Source organism: Bombus bifarius, unplaced genomic scaffold (genome assembly GCF_011952205.1).
Source record: "Bombus bifarius isolate JDL3187 unplaced genomic scaffold, Bbif_JDL3187 scf7180000008659_frag, whole genome shotgun sequence".
Classification (NCBI taxonomy): domain Eukaryota; kingdom Metazoa; phylum Arthropoda; class Insecta; order Hymenoptera; family Apidae; genus Bombus; species Bombus bifarius.
Window position 1 is genome coordinate 1 of NW_022884775.1, and position 21,634 is coordinate 21,634.

The 21,634-nt window shown below is 36.9% G+C and overlaps 2 protein-coding genes across 2 annotated transcripts; one reads left to right on the forward strand and one right to left on the reverse strand.

Annotated features, from left to right (window-relative positions):
- Positions 1 to 694: 694 nt before the first annotated feature.
- On the reverse strand, positions 695 to 2,501 carry LOC117213306 (adrenodoxin-like protein 2, mitochondrial). The gene is made up of 4 exons (XM_033458670.1): positions 2,176 to 2,501; positions 1,692 to 1,804; positions 1,395 to 1,527; positions 695 to 1,027 (listed from the first exon to the last, which is right to left on the reverse strand). Exons 1-4 carry the CDS (start codon positions 2,322 to 2,324, stop codon positions 937 to 939), a joined length of 486 nt encoding a protein of 161 aa, XP_033314561.1. The 5' UTR covers positions 2,325 to 2,501; the 3' UTR covers positions 695 to 936.
- A 543-nt stretch (positions 2,502 to 3,044) lies between these two features.
- Positions 3,045 to 11,326, forward strand: LOC117213307 (survival motor neuron protein-like). The gene is made up of 7 exons (XM_033458672.1): positions 3,045 to 3,504; positions 4,980 to 5,162; positions 5,288 to 5,382; positions 10,274 to 10,296; positions 10,684 to 10,975; positions 11,096 to 11,175; positions 11,244 to 11,326. The coding sequence occupies exons 1-7, from the start codon at positions 3,460 to 3,462 to the stop codon at positions 11,300 to 11,302; spliced, it is 777 nt and encodes a 258-aa protein (XP_033314563.1). The 5' UTR covers positions 3,045 to 3,459; the 3' UTR covers positions 11,303 to 11,326.
- The last annotated feature ends 10,308 nt before the right edge of the window (positions 11,327 to 21,634 follow it).

The following is a 21,634-nucleotide window of genomic DNA, read 5'->3' on the forward strand; positions in this document are numbered from 1 at the left end:
CGATAATGTACAAAATCTGAATAAATAAGATTCTTCAATATTATTGAATTTTAATTCTAGGGTAAAGTAATATATCCGCATATTTTATTTATATACAATATGTATAAATAATGATGTGATTTGACTAATTTTGTTGAAAGAATATTTGTACTTTTTACGTAAAACTTCAGTCTTTTACAAACTTTCTTGTAATTAATAAACCAGTAAACACAATATTAATAAAATCTATTAAAATTATAAACAAACTCATAAGTTTTAATTTTAGTCCTTAAAGGTTGAAATATTTTGCACCAATGTCGAGACATTTGTTTTAATCCAAAACATTACTATACTGAATCGATAATGTTGCATGTGCCACGAAAATGATGATAGTGTCAGATAACTTGTTGTGAAACGAAAAAGCATTGCATGTACATTTCTGTTGTTTTGTTGACCATGAGTTTGATGATCTTTTAAACTTGCCCACAGCTAAGAAATCAAACAGTATATCTAAACGAAATTAATTTCAAATTATTTTTTAGGTTCTAAGCTTTTATCTAATCTTTCAGAAGTTGCAAAATTTATTCCACAAGAGTCTTTTTTTATCATAACCAAGTACACATCTTAAAACCATTTAAGTCTTCCTTAGTAATTTCTTCTTATCTTTAATAGTAACGAAAATAATTTAGATGAACGTTTTAAAATTGACACCCTGTATATTAAAAATAAAAGATATATTTTCTTCATAATTGGATAGGCTTTTTACAATGGCAATGTACAAATATCAAAATTGCAATTATACTATAATATATGTATATATATAAGCTTCACATTTAAACACAAGATTCTTTATTATATTTTTTTAATACCAATATTTTAATAATTATAACAAGGGTTTTTTAACAAGAGATGTACAACATTGTATACAAATTTTCAAAAACCTATAGATAATTTCAGTTATGCTCTTACATCATTAATTGTTGATGGAACTCTTACCTCAATTCCATCTAGTTCCTTAGACATTACTATTTGACAGCCTAGCCGTGACCTGAAATTAAATATTATATAACTGAATATGTCAATAAATATATTTATTGCTATACAAATTAATACTAATACACAATAAGATTTCTATTTATCCATTTGAAAATCAACATTGTAAATATGCTAATTCCAACATAGATTTGTAATGATTATAGGGTCATAAATAAAAAACTATGAAAATTTATTATAATTTCAGTTTCGTAGTATTCAGAGATAGCGATTTGAAATTCTACATTGAGATGCAGATTTCGAAATACCCAATACTAACCTGTTTTTACATAAATTTAAATAGAAAAATTCACTTTATAAAATATTAAAAGGTAATAGAATTAATAATGTGAATGATTTGATACTGATTATTATGAACTAACGTATCTGTTAATTCATATGCTAAATCCAACATGTCTAATTCTTCATCTGTTGGTTTGTCAGGAAGTGCATCATAAACTTCTTTCGAAAATATTAAATGGCACGTACTACAAGTTAATGTTCCTTCACAAGCACCTATATCAATTATATTTTAAGATTACAACATACTTATATAATAAAGTATCAAAAGTTAAAAATAATAAGAATATTAAACTTGATAAAAATGAAAATTTTCAAATATTTTCTACCTCAAAATTATTTATTTTAAATTAAGTAAATTACGCTTCTTTAAAACATACCATATCCATCTAAATCAATTTCATCATTTACTACTATGTCTAATATAGTATCTCCAACTTTCCCTTTTGCTTTGATTCTCTCTCCACTTGCTTTAACAAACGTTATATTTACTCTGAAAATAATATTTATGAAAGATAAAAATTATCTCAATATAATTATTTTCTTTATTTTTTGTGCTTCTTCAATTAATCTTCTCTTAATTATACCTTAATTATATGTATCACTTATGATAATAGAAATAATTTAAAAATAAGATATACTTGTCTTAATAATACATAAATAAAATTCGTATATCATATATTTATAACAGTGTTATATTTTATATTTATGTTATATTTCTAGATGTTATACTCCTACAAAGAGAAAAATTTCTTAGACATTATTATTAGCATTATTATTTTGACACCAATTTTATATTGGAAGGTAAGTACTGAAATTCTATTAAAAAAAGAAGGAAAGCACAAGAAAATTTGTATCACTTACTCTTGTTTTTCTGAAAGTGGTTGCGTGGTCGATATTCCTCTTGTTGCCTGCAAAAAGGGCAACGTTGTGTTGCTTGTATATTTTGAATAATTTGATGCAATACCGAGAATTGATCTCGAAAATTTTTGTAATTGATTTACTAACGCCATTCCACTGTCATAAATATCATGAGTATGGGACACCCTGACCGAACACCAGATAAGTATTGCGGAAAATATCAATTGTAGATCAATTGTACTTTGTACAAAAACTTTCACGGCATTCTTCGGCTGCTATACTGGGACGTTCCTTTACTGTGATAGGTTATAAAACGATTCCTAACACAAATGACGTATCCCTACCGGACACGTGCTCTTCGGGCCACACGTTTTATGATACAAGACCAGCAAAATGATCAATGTGTAATTTTACATATCTTACATTTTTTCCAAATGAAATATTGTTTTTATTAAACGTTTAAAACCTCAGGCAACATTTATTTCATCTGATTTCAGTTTTACAAGTATATATCTATAATACATATCTGTATAAATTACGGTCTGGTTATATCAAACAGGGACCGACACTCGCTAGGGAAAACTGCCCAAAAATTGAATCGTAAAAACCAATATGAAAGACAACAAATTTCTCGTTCTGCGGAACAAATAGAAATGAGCAGAGTATCTTTATCTTTATCTGAGACATTCAAAGCGTATCACGCATACGCTAAACCTGAAGAAAACTTTCTTGTCTTCCATGTTCATTTTTCCCTTTCCATTTCCGAACGGTTTCTTCTATATTTATTTATATGTTCGTGATTGATGCTATTGACAACATACAACTAAGGGGAAATACGAATAGTAATAGATAGATGTATAATTCATTATGCAATTTTATAGAATTAAATCTTATTTATCTTCAGATATAAAAACTATATTTACCAGCTGAAACACTAACGCATATGCAGTATAATATAATCTACTTAACAATCTCGTTTTAGTTATAATATGTGATTAATTCTTTTGCTATTTCGCTATAAACAGTTTCTTGTGCATACAATATTTTTTTATAGTATTCTAATATATTATTAGATATTGTAAAGAAAGTAAAATACAGTTATTGAAGTTTGGGAACATTCAATGTTAACCTTGCTTCAAAAAATAATCTTTCGAATGAATGGGGAATAGATTTTTAGTATTATAGTTGGTATAATGTCATCATTGTTTACAATGTGTTAGAGTTAAAGAAATGAGACAAATTAATATTTCAGAAGCAAATTCAATATTTAAATGATGTTATTTTAAAATGGCAGATGATATGAATGTTCTTTTTATACGAGGAAATGGAAACGTATGTATGGTAATGGAAACGTAATGGTTTTAACATTATTTTAGTACAAGATCTTAGCATAATAGTAATTAACAGTATCCACTACCTTTTAGTCAATTTTTGAAAAATGACATATTAGGTGAAGTAAAAAGTTCTGAGCGCTTTTTCGCTTTATTTCGACGATGAAATTAACATAGTCAAGATTATTCGATTTAGATTAAATATGCGCCGTTTTGTTCGATTACTTTTGTCCATTTTGAAGGCAATTTCATAATTCCGCGGTTGAAGAAGTCCTCGTCCCTATTGGTAAAAAACTTGACCAGCTCATTTTCACAAGCCTCTCTTGAGGCCAGTTTTGTACCATCAAGAAAATTTTGCAAAAACTTAAAAAGGTGATAATCGCTTGGTGCCAGGTCTGGACTGTACGGCGGATGCGATAGAACCTCCCAGCCAAGCTCTCGGAGCTTCTGACGCGTCGTTAAAGATGTGTGCGGCCTGGCGTTGTCTTGATGGAACACAACACCTTTCCTATTGGCCAATTCTGGCCGCTTCTGGTCGATCGCCTGCTTCAGTCTGGTCAGTTGTTGACAATAGAGGTCCGAATTAAGTGTTTGCCCCGATGGGAGCAGCTCATAATGGATGATTCCCTTCCAATCCCACCAAACACACAATAAAACCTTCTTGGCCGTTAATCCACGCTTGGCGATCGTTTGGGCCGGCCCACCGCGATTGGACCACGATCTTTTTCGGCTGTTGTTCTCGTATGTGACCCATTTTTCATCGCCAGTCACCATCCGCTTCAAAAATGGGTCGATTTCGTTACGTCTCAACAAAGAATCGCAGGCATCAATTCGGTCCAAAAGGTTCTTTTGCGTCAATTCATGTGGCACCCATACGTCGAGCTTCTTCTTGAGACCAGCCTTATGCAAATGGTTCCAAACGGTTTTCTGGCTAATCTTCAGTTCCTGGGCAATGGAATAAGTGCTCACATGCCGGTCCGACTCGACGATTTCCATGATTTTATCCACATTTTCGACGATTGGCCTACCAGAGCGTGCCTCATCTTCGACGTCCATATTACCAGAACGGAATCGTTGGAACCACCGCTTTGCTGTTGCATTCGATACTGTACTGGGTCCATAAACAGCACAAATTTTTTTGGCCGCCTGCTCCGCCTTTTCACCTTGGTCGTAGTGGTACTGAAGAATGTATCGAATTTTCTCTTTTTTTATCTCCATTTTCGAACGCTGTAACACACAACTGGCTTCACCGAACACAAAACTGACAAAGAACCTTTTTGATGCGTAATATCACCTTGAAATCGGTGTATACTATGACTCGATGCGATGTGCACATCGTGAGATATGGCTCACTAAAGACATCTAGCGAAAAACGCTCAGAACTTTTTACTTAACCTAATATATGATAATTTGCAATAGTTTGATAATAAAATACTTGTATCAATATTAATAACGTATAATTTGCTATCTCAAAAGGATACAGACACAGCCAATGATAATGTTTGGGATGATAGTGCATTAATAGAAGCATATGATAAAGCAATAAATTTAGCAATAGAAGAAGTTATCAAGCGAATGGGAATGGATGTTGGAAATTCTCAACCGAAAGAAAACCTACAAAATCTTAAGCAGCCTAAACACGCAAGTAAATTACACAAGGTTGTGATTTTGATAGAATATTACAAATTTGATACAGAATATTATTAAATATATTGATTAAGAAGCAAATTATTTTATTTTGCTATTTACTTATATTTATTTGTATACACATCTTTTCTCTATAGAAATGGATCATAGGAGCACCTTATCGTGCAATATACTCAGAGGATGGAGAAATTTATGAAGCTATAATATCAAAAATTTACGAAAACAATGGCACGTGTTGAAGTGGTTACCACATCTAAGAAAACTCTACATCTGGTCTTTTTTAGTTTTCTCAAGCACTGAAGCCATCGACAGCGTGTAGACAAAAGACTGCGACGAAGTCAGGCCATAAACAGTAGACAGGCGACGTTGGCTTCGGGGTTTTTCAGTTATTAGGTAACACAGCTAGCGTGCGGATCTGGACCAGCTCAAATTGTATTTTTACTTATTACACTTCTATTTAAATATATTTTCTACCTTACAATTTATCCACGTGTTTTCTCTGTTTACACACCGAATAACCTCAACAGGTTATGGGCCCAGGGCTGTAAATTGCAAGGTAGCAACGTGAAATGAATAAATTGTTAAAGTGTTGTGCTTAGTAAAATAAGGGATAGTGCTAAAATGGAATCAGCAAGTGCGAAGGTCGAGATGTTACGCGGCGAAGAAAATTGGCTCCAGTGGCGTTTTGTTATGCGTACACTTTTGGAGGAAGACGACGACCTGATCAACGTGTGTGAAGGGAATTTGTGTCATCCAGGTAACAGCGCGGAGAAAGAAATCGCTCGTGGAAGATTTTTGAAAGCAGATCGATTAGCGAGAAAATTAATCGTGACCTCAGTAGGAAAGAAACCGTTGGATCTTCTTTTATGTTGCACGACAGCACATGAAATGTGAAAAAAGCTGAATACAGTATATGACATGAAGTCGGATGAGAATTTAAATATGGTCCAGAAGCAGTTCTTCGATTTTAAATGGGAAGAATCTGAAAATGTCTCTTACAACCTATCAAAGTTGGAACTCATAGCGGCGAAGATGAAAGTCCTTGGGAGTGAAATTGGCGAGAAAATGCTGATAACACGCATTTTATCGGTGTTACCAAACAAATTCGATCATTTTCACAGTGCGTGGGATTCCGTAGAAGAAGAAAAGAAGACCTTAGACAGGCTTAGTACCAGGCTGATGACGGAAGAAATTAGATGGAAGAAAGACGACCAGGAAACATCGGTGGCACTGGTAACGAAAGGTAATAATTATAAAAGGGAACAGCAGAAGCAGTCAAGTAAACGCGAATACGAGAAACAAGGACCAAGTTGCTTTAACTGTGGAAAAGTTGGCCATCTAAAGAAGGATTGCTTTAGATGCTTTATATGCAAAAGGAAAGGCCACACCAGCAAAAACTGTTTTAAAAATAACAAAAGAAGCAACAGTAGAGACAACCAGGAACCTAGAAACCAAAATCGGGATCACAGCGGAATTGGTCTATTAGGAAGTACCTCAGCGATACAAACGGTAAACCCTGATGTTTGGATAATCGACTCAGGAGCTACGGATCACATGACAGGACGACGGGAATGGTTCAGCGTTTTCGAAGAATTCGATAACACGGTGAAGATAGAGATCGGCGATGGTACGTTCATGGATGCGTGCGGCAAAGGAAAAATCAGAGTAGACTTTTGTGGACGGCAAATGGGTAACATGTACAATGAACGATGTTCTATACGTACCAGGTATGAAAAGAAATCTGTTTTCGATTAGATCTGTCGCAAGAAGGGGCATAGATTTTTGTATTTCAAAGGAAGGGACCAATTGCATATTTTTACAAAATCAGAAAATAATAGCAAGAGGTTCTGTTATCGGAAATTTGTATAAAGTAGATATGCGAGTTATCATACCGTCAGTTTGTAATTTTAGCAATAGAGCGGAGTCAAACGCGGACACATTGCAGTTATGGCACGAACGGCTATGTCATCAGAACATCAGACATGTTAAAGAATTCTTAAAGAATTCAAATATGAAAGTTGTAGAGGATAATAACTTTTTCTGTGAAGGTTGCGCGTACGGGAAACAGCATAGATCGAGTTTTCACGAGAAAATCAATCGGGCGACTAAACCTCGCGAAATTATTTATACGGATGTATGTGGACCTATGGAAGTCGAGTCATTAGGCAAGAAACTGTATTTTCTGACATTTAAGGATGATTTTTCAAAATTCACAAAGATTTACTTCTTACGACGTAAGTCAGAAGTAATTGAAAAACTAAAAACCTTTTGCCTAGAAGTTGAAAATCAATTTAAGGATAAAATTAAAGAAATTCATAGTGATGGAGGGAAAGAATTCCAAAATAAAGAAGTCAAAGAATTTTTAAGAAGTCAGGGAATTAGGCACACGATTAACGTCCCATACACTCCTGAACAGAATGGTGTCGCAGAAAGGGAAAATAGAACAATAGTAGAGGCAGGTCGGTCGATGCTATATTCGAAACCAAATCTACCGCTGTTCTTATGGGCCGAAGCCATGAACACAGCAGTACATGTCATAAATAAGACGGGGCCGACAAGACAAGATAAGAAAACACCATATAAACTGTGGTACGGGAAACCGCCGAATTTAGAAAAGTTTAGGGTTTTCGGTACTGAGTGCTTTGCTCACATACCTGCGGAGAAAAGGACAAAACTTGACAAAAAAGCTAACAAAGGATATTTGGTAGGCTATTTAGATGACGGACGAGGGTATCGAGTGTACGTGCCAACAGTAAAAAATGTAATATTAAGCCGTGACGTAATATTTAAGCCTGAACTAGAAAATGCGAAATTCGTAAAATTAAGTTTACCGAAAATTGTCGAGCGCGAAGATGTGAGTGCGCAGAGCGATGGAGCGTGTACGTATGAAAGTGCAGAGAGTGAACATGAAAAACAACCTCATGGAACTAGCGACAATGTGAGACAATTGAGAGATAGGGATAAGATCAAACGAACCGATTTTTATGGTAACCCAGTAACGTACGTAGCGGAAAAATTACCGGTGGATTTTAACGAAGCGGTGAGATCCGAAAAGAAAGAGTTATGGGAAACAGCTATGAATGATGAAATGAAATCGCACCATGAAAATAAGACGTGGATACTTGTAGAAAAACCTAAAGATCAGAAGGTACTTAGCAATAGGTGGGTTTTAACGATAAAGCTAAATCCGGACAACTCGGAACGATACAAAGCGCGACTTGTAATAAAAGGGTGTTCACAGAAAGAAGGCATAGATTATAAGGAAACATATAGTCTCGTTGCTCGGTTTGACACAATTAGATTAATGCTCAGTATTGCAGCCAAAAATAATTTACACCTCGGACAGTTCAACATTAAAACCGCATTCTTATATGGAAGTCTGAAAGAAGATATTTATATGAACCAACCTAAAGGTTATGATGATGGTACAAATCGGGTTTGTAAATTGCTAAAAAGCCTATATGGCTTAAAGCAGTCTCCAAGATGTTGGACGGAACGTTTCACAAAATTTATCTCGAACTTAAAATTTTATCAGAGTAACGCAGATCCTTGTTTTTATATTTATACAGAAGACGACAAATTAATGTTGATGACCATATACGTAGACGATGGACTGGTAGCAGCTTCAGACGAATCTTTAATTGATAAATTCTTCGATGATTTAAATAAAGAATTCAAAATTACGAGTTCGAAAGAAGTAAAGAGTTTTCTTGGACTTGAAATTAATAGATTAGAAGATGGTTCAATATTCATTCATCAGAGTAGGTATATCGAAAACATATTGGAAAAATTTAATATGAATGAGGCAAACAGTGTTTCTACACCTATCGAGACTAATTGGAACGAAAGTAACATAGGCGATAATGATTGTAACTCACCATACAGAGAAGCCGTAAGGAACTTAATATTTTTACAAACCGTAAGTAGGCCAGATATTAGTTTTGCAATAAATATAGCGGCGAGACACTTAGAGAATCCAAACCAGTATCAATGGAAATTAGTCAAACGAATTTTGCGCTACATAAAAGGGACCGCAGACATGGGACTCTTATATACAAAAGCAGGCAGTCTCGAAACCTTTAGCGACGCTGACTATGCAGGCGACAAAGAAACAGGAAAGTCGACATCAGGCGTTGTATGTAAGTATGCGAATGCGGCCATCACATGGCAATGTAAGCGACAACAATGTATAGCTCTATCTACGACCGAAGCTGAATATGTCAGTGCAGCCTCAGGAGCGAAAGAAATTATGTGGCTAAAGAAAATATTTCTTGAATGTAAATTAGAGATCCTCAAGTATATGCTATGTGTAGACAATACTAGTGCCGTGAAATTAATTAAGAATCCAGAATTCCATCAAAGAAGTAAGCATATTGACGTAAGATATCATTTCTTGCGAGATTTATACAATAGAGGCGAAATTGATATAACGTATGTAACAAGCGAAGAGCAATTGGCAGATATATGTACAAAGGCGTTGCCAAAACCGAGATTTGAATATTTAAGGAAAAAGTTAGGTTTGAAAAGTAAAAAAGATATTAAGAGGTAATTGTTTGTAAACATGTAGAGTTTTTAGGGAGGGTGTCGAAGTGATTATTACTTCTCAAAAAAAAAAAGAGGAAAAACTCTACATGATCTGTTTAGTCTTCTAGTTTTTTTTTGTGTAATAAATTAATTTGTATGGAAAAGAGAAAGGCGGCTGGCAAATGTACTTGAGAAGGCATTGACAAATTAATTTTCAGATATTTACGACAAGAGTTAGAAAATATTAAGAGATAATTTGTAAATTTGAGATAATTGTTTGTAGGGATGTAGAGTTTTAGGGAGGGTGTTGAAGTGGTTACCACTTCTAAGAAAACTCTACATCTGGTCTTTTTTAGTTTTCTCAAGCACTGAAGCCATCGACAGCGTGTAGACAAAAGACTGCGACGAAGTCAGGCCATAAACAGTAGACAGGCGACGTTGGCTTCGGGGTTTTTCAGTTATTAGGTAACACAGCTAGCGTGCGGATCTGGACCAGCTCAAATTGTATTTTTACTTATTACACTTCTACTTAAATATATTTTCTACCTTACAATTTATCCACGTGTTTTCTCTGTTTACACACCGAATAACCTCAACAGCACGTGTGTTGTAAAATTTGTAGGTAATACTTTTAGCATGATGGTTATGTCAATTAAGAAATGTACTAAAAATACATATATATATGAAGTAAAGGCTTTCGCATAGTCTATCACAGTGTCATTCAGCAGGTCCTTAACTGGGCAGGAGTACCTGTCAATGTCTATGGGGAGACCCGTGGGATATAGGGTCATGAACCATAAACATGCATGTTACTTATTGTTCATTATTAGCTGCTTGGAATATAATTCTCCTCATTAGACGAGTGATTATTACTACATATATCAAGGCAAACATTTATACATATACATTTATGCACGGGAAATTCTAATACATTGCCTGTAAGGACAGTAACTGAATGGCACTCAGTCATTTTATTAAATGACAAAAATTTCTTTTACTCTGTGTTTAGGCTATGGTAATACAGAGAAAGTCGAGTTGAGTTCTCTTTTAGAATCAGAAGGTTTGCAAAGTCAAATAGCACAACAAAAGAAAGCTTTGGAAGAGAAATTCAATGAAGAGAACGATGCGACTTGTGAGACTAATTTTTCTACAAATGTAAATTCGAAAAAATATAATGTAGAAAAAATGGATTGTGACTCTGAAGAAGCAAATGCGTATAAACATCACTTCATACCGGGACCATCTTTCAATTCGATGACTGATATAATGCCACCTCCTTTACCACCACAATTAATGGCCAAGTAAGTACAATTTAAAAATTCTAATGGAATGCTGAATACTTCTAATATTAATAAGTAATTTGGAATAAGTTTAACATTTTATTTGGAAAAAAAATTCGAAATTTTAATAAAATGTACTAGATTACCAGATAATGATACAGACGCACTTTCAAGTATGTTGATGTCATGGTATATTAGTGGTTACATGGTATATTACACAGGTAATTATTTCATATAAGTATTTTATTGTATATTAAATTTTCAATGGACTATGTTATTTCTTTTGTAGGTTATTATCATGGTTTGAAACAAGCAAGAAACAATCAAGAGAACAGAAAGAACTGTTGATTATATCAATTTTTTCAATAACAATATAACAATAATATAAGATATAATAAAATATAAAACTCATTGTATTTATTTACTTCAATTATTTGAAATAAAGAACAGCTTTATTTTCATATAAGACTTTAAGACTTTTTTAAAAATAATTACTAAGATAAGAAAACATAAAAAACATATTTTTGATAAAATACACTCACATATATATGTCGGGTTATCATTAGGATTTAAGGCGCGTAATGATCCTTCGTTTGAATTAGCCATTGTTTTACGAAACGGGGGAATATATTTACGCGAATAAACAAGATTTTACAGAATATTATGAATAATGAGTTTAATAAATAATAAGATTAACAAACGATAAGTTTAACTAATAATTAGATTAAAGATTAATAAGTTTAACGAACAATAAGAGGGACGAATAATATGTCTTACGAATAATGAATTTAATTAACGCTATTAACAATGTTCCGGGGTTCAAACGAATCCACGGTCAACGGGATAACTCTTTACTATGTGTAGAATAATTTTAAACACAAAATACAATTGCTGAGACACTCGGTAAATTGCTCGATGTATCACTTTCCAAGGCGATCACACGAATGAATATCTGATGAAAATCTTTTTCGCTATACGACTGCATTTGTTTGTTATATGCTCGCTGGAAACATCGAGAAGGTTCCAATCGTTGTTGCTAGGCAATTTCTGTCAAAAGTTTGTTGTATACTCTTTGGAAACATCGAGAAAGATTCAAACGCCGTTACTAGGCAGTTTCTGTCTGGAGATTGATTCCTAACACAACGTGTGTCCCATTATATCGACATCTCTAAAGTACAATTCTATGTGATTTCTAGGGAGAACAATACAACCGATCCACACCTTCGTCAGGCAAAACGTTTATCCCGTGACCGTGGCTACGTTCGGCGACCAGTTGTCACCTCGAACCCACTTTCGCTTTCACAAATATCAAACAATTACAAATGGCAATTGCTTAATTACAGTTATGATAAAATCTAGGCTAAAGCATTAGAAGGCTTCCTCAAAATTGCAAAGGGAAGGCTCCGGTTTTCCTTTCATCTCCGACATATATAATACAAGGATATAATACAACCGAACATTTTAAACTTAGCTTATAGCGCGTGCGCGCACATACACGCACATACATGACACACATGCGCGCACACACATGCGCGCATACACACATGCACACACATGCGAATGATTTCTCGAACGATAATCCATTTATTTATATTTTTCAATATTTGTCCTTACGATTGCGTATTTATTTGTTCCACGTATCATATTTATCTATTTGCATAACTGTAGGTGACATTTTTTTTAACAATTTTGCTAATATTTCATAACTTTTTAATTCATATTTCAAAGTGGTAACAGGTGTTTCTTTCTTTTCAAGAACGCGTGAATAATAGATAGCGACAATCACGCGAACGCTAGTTACAGCTGACTTGGCTTACATTGTAGCATTCGAACTAGAGTATACGAGCCGTAAGCGCTATTGAAAGTTCAAAGGCCGACTAGTGAGCTTCATCCTATCTCATTTTTTAATCAGGCGATGGATCGACGAATCGTATTGATTTCGAGGATTATTATAGTTCTGTGGGAATTTTAAAGCGTGGTTTGTCTAATCTTGTCTCGTTAGCTACAGACTCTTTGGCGAGCAGCCTGAAACTTGATCCAGTTTCGAGAAAATGAAAAATTCGTTTCTTCTCTTTGCTTCCCTGTTCCTTCTTTCCTCCTTTTTCCCTTTTTACATCGCGTTAAGGCCCGTTAAATAATATTGACTGCCGTGGACGCTGGCTGAGAAGTGCACTTTATAACTAGCTTTAAAATCACTGACGTCGATGAGGACAAAGGTAAGTTAGAGTCATTTATCTGAGCTGGTGTTATTCGACCTGAACTCTGCAGCTTTTCAGAGCTTCTTTCGTTTTTCTTTTAAGAGCACAGATGTTAACTGGTCTTTTGTTACGTGTAAGAAGTATGTACTAAAGCTTATTTAGCACCAATTGGTTGCTCAAAGTCGAGATATACATACCTATATTATATTAATACGTTACAGAAGATTAGGCGTTAGTTAGCTTATGAGAATTTATAGTGTGTCACAGATCACAAAAGCAGAATGACTACTTTTTCATAAACGATATATGTATATGAATTGAAAGTTTAACTATTACGCCACATACTTCTCTCGATAAACGTCGTCGAGTGCATATTGTTAAGGAATATTAGCCATTTGAATTCAATAGTTTCGAAGATACTAATGCTTCTGTGAAGTTTTTGCAGGCTGTTAACTTTTTATTGAGATACTACAAATTTTGAATAACTTCGATTAGAAATAAAAATCACATTACATTAACGCGTAGAATGTAACGTAACGTAGATAATGTAAATATAAATTATATTACAAGGAAATAATACGGGTAAGTAATGTGAAACATTCTGGTTAAAATTGCATCCTTTGAAGGCTAGGACACACAGTACTTACGAAGTAGATTAAGTACCAAATGGGGTACTTAAGAAAATTCATGTTGTCATTGTTTAATAAACATCTTTAGCTAATAGCCTTCTGCAAAAACTGGTTTAAGTTATGCTAACTTATTCCTTATTAATTGCAATTATATTGTTCGTATCTCCTAGAGGATTAACAATCCATTTTTATAATGGATAATAAAAGTAAATTTCTATTAGGTTGTCCCAAGTTTCTTTCGTTTTATAAAGAAATGACAGATGCACAACATATTTTGTTTTATGTTATTCTATATTATTTTACATTAAATTGGAAAAAGGTGGACCACACGTAATTCAATAAAATAATATAAAACGAAAAATGTTGTACATCTATTACTTTCTTATAAAACGAAAGAAACTTTTGGAACAACCTAATATTTCTCTACTACGACGCTTTTACAGTGCTAAAATATTTGATAAAAATGTTAAGAAATTCTAATATTGATTTAAGCGTATCGATTTATCTGCTCTTCATATTTAATCAAACAGAAATTGTTAATTATGATTTCCACTTAAAAGCGGATTGCATATTATGAGGATAAATTATCAAATTCATCTCTAATATACACATTAGAGAATCATTCATAGCCGCCATCCTGTTTACCGCTAACATTCCTGGTACTCAATAATTCATTAGGTGACTGCTTTAGCCGCACAGAATACACCTACAAATAATTAATCGCGATTAATATTCCATCGACTTTTGAAAATCCCTCATGTGATCTATTTCATGCGATGAGAATACGTATAAATTGAGATTGCGATCGACCATCCTCAGTCGGATAAATCGAGTGACTCAAATTATAACACAAAAAAAAGTTAAAACTAGTTACATTATCTTTTTCAATTTTTATGTATTATTTGGCGGAAGAAACTTTGGTAATTGGCAAGTAAAGTTCACCTCCTTAATGTTAATGATTTTAATATGTTATTAAGCTCAAAGTTCTAAGGAATTTTCTATATATATATATACATATACATAACTGTGTGCGTATATGTATAATATACGTATAACAACCAAAGTTCAGCTCTCAAGTGTACGCAAAACTTTTATGTTCATTTTACGCTATACCAGTATGTTTCATGAATTTGTTTGCTAACAGTATCGAAACAAATAACAAGCAGAGGACAAGCTATTCATGAATTGTTTTGCCAGCGTGTACGCTCCCAATATTTTCTATTTGAGAAAACATACTTGTTGCTATTGCAACTACAAATATCTTTACAGTCGACGCTTTTGCCGTGAATCATTGGCTAACATGTAAAATCGAGAAAAAACATGGTTTATTGTGATGGAAATGTGGAAAACCGCAAAACAGATATAGAAGGGAAAATAAAGGAAAGGAAGGTAGATAAGTAGAAGCTTGGGGCCAAGTTTAATTCACTGAAACCGAGCTGCTTGTATTATCACAAAACAAAATTGCCAGTACGTCATTTCCGTACTCTCGTCCTCGCGAAAATGGTTTCGCTTGTTAAGGAAAAACGCATTGAAACTTGATCCAGTTTCGAGAAAATGAAAAATTCGTTTCTTCTCTTTGCTTCCCTGTTCCTTCTTTCCTCCTTTTTCCCTTTTTACATCGCTTTGTTTTACATCGCAATTTACATTTATTTGTAAAGTTTGAATCTCCTCGATATTGAAGATGTTGAAGCTGCAAGTATGTATTTCATTTTAATCCATTCGAGACCGAGATTTAATTGTAAGACGATACCGAGGTGTCGGTACGATCTGAATGTTTAGTTAGAATGATTCTGTGTTTTACTCTCTCCAGGGTATCCTTTTCATACTTTGATTTTAAATCGATGACAATCTTAAATAGTATGCCTCATATTTTTAAAATATAAAATTATATACTATGTTATTCTATAATGTATTATGTACAGTCATATATTAGGTTAAGTAAAAAGTTCTGAGCGTTTTTCGCTAGATGTCTTTAGTGAGCCATATCTCACGATGTGCACATCGCATCGAGTCATAGTATACACCGATTTCAAGGTGATATTACGCATCAAAAAGGTTCTTTGTCAGTTTTGTGTTCGGTGAAGCCAGTTGTGTGTTACAGCGTTCGAAAATGGAGATAAAAAAAGAGAAAATTCGATACATTCTTCAGTACCACTACGACCAAGGTGAAAAGGCGGAGCAGGCGGCCAAAAAAATTTGTGCTGTTTATGGACCCAGTACAGTATCGAATGCAACAGCAAAGCGGTGGTTCCAACGATTCCGTTCTGGTAATATGGACGTCGAAGATGAGGCACGCTCTGGTAGGCCAATCGTCGAAAATGTGGATAAAATCATGGAAATCGTCGAGTCGGACCGGCATGTGAGCACTTATTCCATTGCCCAGGAACTGAAGATTAGCCAGAAAACCGTTTGGAACCATTTGCATAAGGCTGGTCTCAAGAAGAAGCTCGACGTATGGGTGCCACATGAATTGACGCAAAAGAACCTTTTGGACCGAATTGATGCCTGCGATTCTTTGTTGAGACGTAACGAAATCGACCCATTTTTGAAGCGGATGGTGACTGGCGATGAAAAATGGGTCACATACGAGAACAACAGCCGAAAAAGATCGTGGTCCAATCGCGGTGGGCCGGCCCAAACGATCGCCAAGCGTGGATTAACGGCCAAGAAGGTTTTATTGTGTGTTTGGTGGGATTGGAAGGGAATCATCCATTATGAGCTGCTCCCATCGGGGCAAACACTTAATTCGGACCTCTATTGTCAACAACTGACCAGACTGAAGCAGGCGATCGACCAGAAGCGGCCAGAATTGGCCAATAGGAAAGGTGTTGTGTTCCATCAAGACAACGCCAGGCCGCACACATCTTTAACGACGCGTCAGAAGCTCCGAGAGCTTGGCTGGGAGGTTCTATCGCATCCGCCGTACAGTCCAGACCTGGCACCAAGCGATTATCACCTTTTTAAGTTTTTGCAAAATTTTCTTGATGGTACAAAACTGGCCTCAAGAGAGGCTTGTGAAAATGAGCTGGTCAAGTTTTTTACCAATAGGGACGAGGACTTCTTCAACCGCGGAATTATGAAATTGCCTTCAAAATGGACAAAAGTAATCGAACAAAACGGCGCATATTTAATCTAAATCGAATAATCTTGACTATGTTAATTTCATCGTCGAAATAAAGCGAAAAAGCGCTCAGAACTTTTTACTTCACCTAATATATATATATATATATATATGTCGGATCAGGATTCGAATTTTGGGCGCGCGACGACTCTTCATGTGGACTAGCCATCGTTTCACAAAGCCGAGATTTTATTTACACGTATATACAGGTCTATCACTAAGCTTAACAAATAATAAGTACAACTAATATAAGTCTAACAAACACTAAGCCTAATGAATAATACGATCTACGAATAATTAAATTAAATAATACTATTAGCAATGTTTGAGTTCAAACGAATCCACGGTCACCGGGATAACTCCTTACTAAGCGAAACTAACTTAGACGCAAATGCGATCCTCGAAAACGCTCGATGTATCACTCTCCAAGGCAATCGCAGGAATGCCAGCCTCGTGGAGATTTTTCTCCCTGTACGATTGCATTTTGTTTTCTATCCCCGTTTGGAAGCATCGAGAAGGTTCCAAACGCCGTTGCTAGGCACACTCGTTGGAAGCATCGAGAGAGTTCCAAACGCCGTTGCTAGGCAGTTTCTGCCTGGAGTTTTGGTTACTAAATACAATGTATGTCCCATTGCATCGGCACCTCCGAGGCAACATCACACGTGGCTCGGCCCGCTCTCGAGGCCGCATGCCGCCACAACCACACTTCTCGGAAAACACATACAACCACTCCAGACCTCCGTTAGATAAAACATCCATCCCGTGACCGTGGCTACGTTCAGCGACCGATTGTCACCTCGAACCCAATCTCGCTTATTACAAATCTTAAACAATTACAACTATAATAAAATCTAGGCTAAGGTACTAGAGGATGTTCCCAAAATTTCCAAGGAAGGGCTTCGGCTTTCCTTTCATCTCCGACACGGCCATCCTGACTATCACACGTCCTCGGGTGTACCTTCGTTAACAAAACAAAAGGAAACAAGATTAGTGTCATTGTGATTAGCATTCAAAGTGCCAGTTGCATTCTGCGTGCTTTCAGTCGGGTCGTAATGACATGACGGACCATTCTCGATTTCACACCCAAATGGGTCTCATCCTTCGAATCGCACATACTCTCAAAGTTCGTTACATACCCAGCTTCGTAACACGATCGCTGTCAACACTAGACCGCCTCCAGCCTCGTGACATTGTCACTGTCGGTACTAGACCAGCTCCAGCTTCGTGACATCGTCGCTGTCGGTACTAGACCAGCTCCAAATCCGTGACATTGTCGCTGTCGGTACTAGACCAGCTCCAACCTCGTGACATTGTCGCTATCGGTACTAAACCAGCTCCAACCTCGTGGCATTGTCGCTGTCGGTACTAAACCGGCTCCCAGCTTCGTGACATCGTCGCTGTCGGTACTAAACCGGCTCCCAGCTTCGTGACATCGTCACTCCCAGTGCCTGACCGCACTGAACTCCGTCCCATGGCCGCACCTGGGCTCATATAATTCTACAATCCTCTGGGATCGGGGTACTCACATCGCCATGGTCACTGTTCTCGTCATCACAACAGACATCCAACTCCGCAGGAATGCGACTATCCGGCATTTTCCTTAACCTGTCATGACTGTACTTGTATGACCTTTTCCCATCCAGTGTTTTCAAGGTATATCGGTCTCCTTCCAGGACCTCCGATATCACAAACGGACCCCTGAATTTTGGATCCAATTTTGTCTGGTTCCTTTCTTCATTTTGGCGTAGTACCAAATCACCAGGATTAAACCTAACTACTTTAGCTTTGGTTTTATCGAATCTCTCTTTGTCATACCTAGCACTAGTTTCCATCTCTTTTATTGCCTGTTGTCTTACACTGGAGATATCTATTTCTTTTTCCTCGATGTTATCAGGTAGTAATAAGTCATACGGTCTTGCTGCTCTACCAATCAATAACTCTAAAGTACTCGATTTGGTTACGCGGTTGATGGTGCAATTCAAAGCCAATTGCATCTCCCCGATCGCGTCTTGCCATGAACGCCCGGTCGTTTCTACCGTTGTGAACATATTTTTTAACGTGCTCATAACACGTTCTACTTGCCCATTGGCCCTACTTGCACCGGTTGCGATCAAATGAACTTTGATTTGTTTGCTTGCACAGAATTCTTGAAATTCCCGGCCCGTGAAACATCTACCCTGATCTGCTATTATCCGACAGGGACTACCGAACAAAAACACGGCGGACTTAAGTGCCTTGATAACGCTGAGCGAATCCAATTTGCGTGTGTGATATAAGTGCACGAATTTCGTAAAGGCATCGATCAAGACGACGACATACTCTTTCGAGTCATTCTTGCCACTCAGCTTGCCCGTTATGTCCATATGCACCGTATGCCACGGTATGCCGGTCTTAGGTATAGGATGCAGTTCAGCCTGTATTTTACCTGAACTAGCCTTCGAAACTCTACAAGCATGGCAGTTCTCGACAAACTTGCGAACATACTTCGCCATTCCCTCGAACCAATAATACTCATAGAGCTTCTCGAGCGTTTTATCCCATCCTAAGTGCATAATTGACTGATGCACATGGTTGATGACGGACCATCTAAAACCTCTCGGAACAATGGGTAAGCAAAGGGTTCTGCCCTTTCGTTGTACTTTACGGTAAAGTGTACCGGATCGCAGTTCGTAGGTATTCGCGATATCTTCCGCGAGCTCTTCGTTCTGTAATTTATTAACGATTTCGGAGATTTGCGGATCGCGACGTTGTTCCGCTAATAGCCAGTCTTCGGAGATCTCGGCCAGATTAATCTCTTTCTCTGCGACCTTGTCTATCGTACGGCGATTCAAGTCTACGGGGTTTCGCGAAAAGAAATCTACGTGGGCCATTCGTTTACCCTCTCGATACATGATGTCAAAATCGAATGTTTGCAAATAAGCCCACCACCTATAAACCCGGTCGTTTAAGTTTACTTTGTTGCTGGAGGCTTTCAAAGAATTACAGTCGGTAACTACTAAGAATTTCCGTCCATGTAAGTAGTGTCGGAAATGCTTGACGGCGCTTACTACTGCTAGTGTCTCCAGTTCGTACGAATGATACCTAGATTCCGCGGGACTGGTCCTTTTACTATAATATTCGATGACTCTGTTTTCCTTTTCGACTCTATGCATTAAAATAGCTCCATACCCCTCCGAACTAGCGTCGGTATGTAGCTCTATGGGACGATTGGGATCAAATATCATTAACACCGGCGCGTCGGTCAGAACGGAAATTATCTGTTGTCTTATCTTTTCGTGCCTGTCCGTCCAAGTTATGTGCTTGTTACTAGAAGTGAGTGCGTACAAGGGTTTCATCACTTGCGAAAATTTAGGAATAAATTTTCGGAAGTAAGAGGCCAAACCTATAAACTGCCTAAGCTGTGTGACGGTCGACGGTGCAGGTAAAGAATTCAAAGCTTGTATTTTTCCCGGGTTTGGACGAACTTCTCCGTTACGAATTACATATCCCAAATAAAGTACCGACGTCTTCAGAAAAGAACATTTAGCGAAATTGAAAGAAAATCCGGCGTTTACGAGAGTGTTTAGTACAGTGTGCAACCTTTCTAGAGCTTGATCTATTGAGTCGGCGATTATTAGAACGTCGTCCAAATAAACAACGACATACGAATAAGCGAGGTCGCCTAAGGCCTTGAAAATGGCTCTCTGGAAAACGGCTGGTGCATTTTTCAACCCAAACGGCATCGTCACGTATTCGTATTGACCGTCGGGGGTAACGAACGCAGTATATTCCGTCGAGTTAGGGTGAATGGGGATCTGGTGAAATCCGCTAGCCATGTCCAGGCTAATGAAGTATCTCGCACTCTGCAATCTCGCGATTTGGTCAGCAATAAGGGGTAAGGGATACCGATCCGCGACCGTATTTTTATTCAGCGCTCGAAAGTCTACGCACAATCTGTCTGAGCCGTCCTTCTTCTTCACGAGTATTATAGGGCTCGCGAACGGCGAATTACTAGGTTTTACAATTTGTGCTTTAATTAACTCGTCTATCCTCTCGCGTACTATTCTTCGCTCTTCCACGCTAAGCCTGTAAGGGCTTCTCTGCACGGTGACGTTGGGATCGATTAGCCGTATTTCCAACTGGCCCGTATTGACGCGAGTACGCGGGAAACCCGTAATGAATGATTCTTTAAATTTTTCGAGAACAGAGATTAATCGATCTTTATAGTTACCGATCACATCAGTGTCAACCTCGTTAATGTTGACCGCATCTTCCGCGACTTTACCACAAGCGTTAACGACCTTTGTTTTACAAATAACGAGGCTATCTTGCGCGATATTTACGTCGAATCCCTGGCTCAAAATCTCGCGACCAATCATGATGTCGTATTTTAGGTAATCGTCAGCAATGACATGAAAAACTATCTCCAATGTAAGATCGTTAATACGAACAGTGGACAAAATCTGAAGTGTACTCTTAATACAAGTATTCCCGATCCCCCGCATCACTACCACATCGGTTATTCTTTTGCCCGAAAATTTCGAGGCTAGGGACTCTTTGATTAACGAACACTCGGCCCCAGAATCAAAGTAAAATGGATACGACTCACCCAGATGGCTTAATCTACCAGCCGGAGCTTCCACTACACAGGAGTCGATCCGGCGTTCGTCAATGGAATCGTAGTTTCTTTTCCGCGATGATGGGCAATTAGGCGCGATATGTCCCTCCTTGTGGCATTTGAAGCAGGTCACCT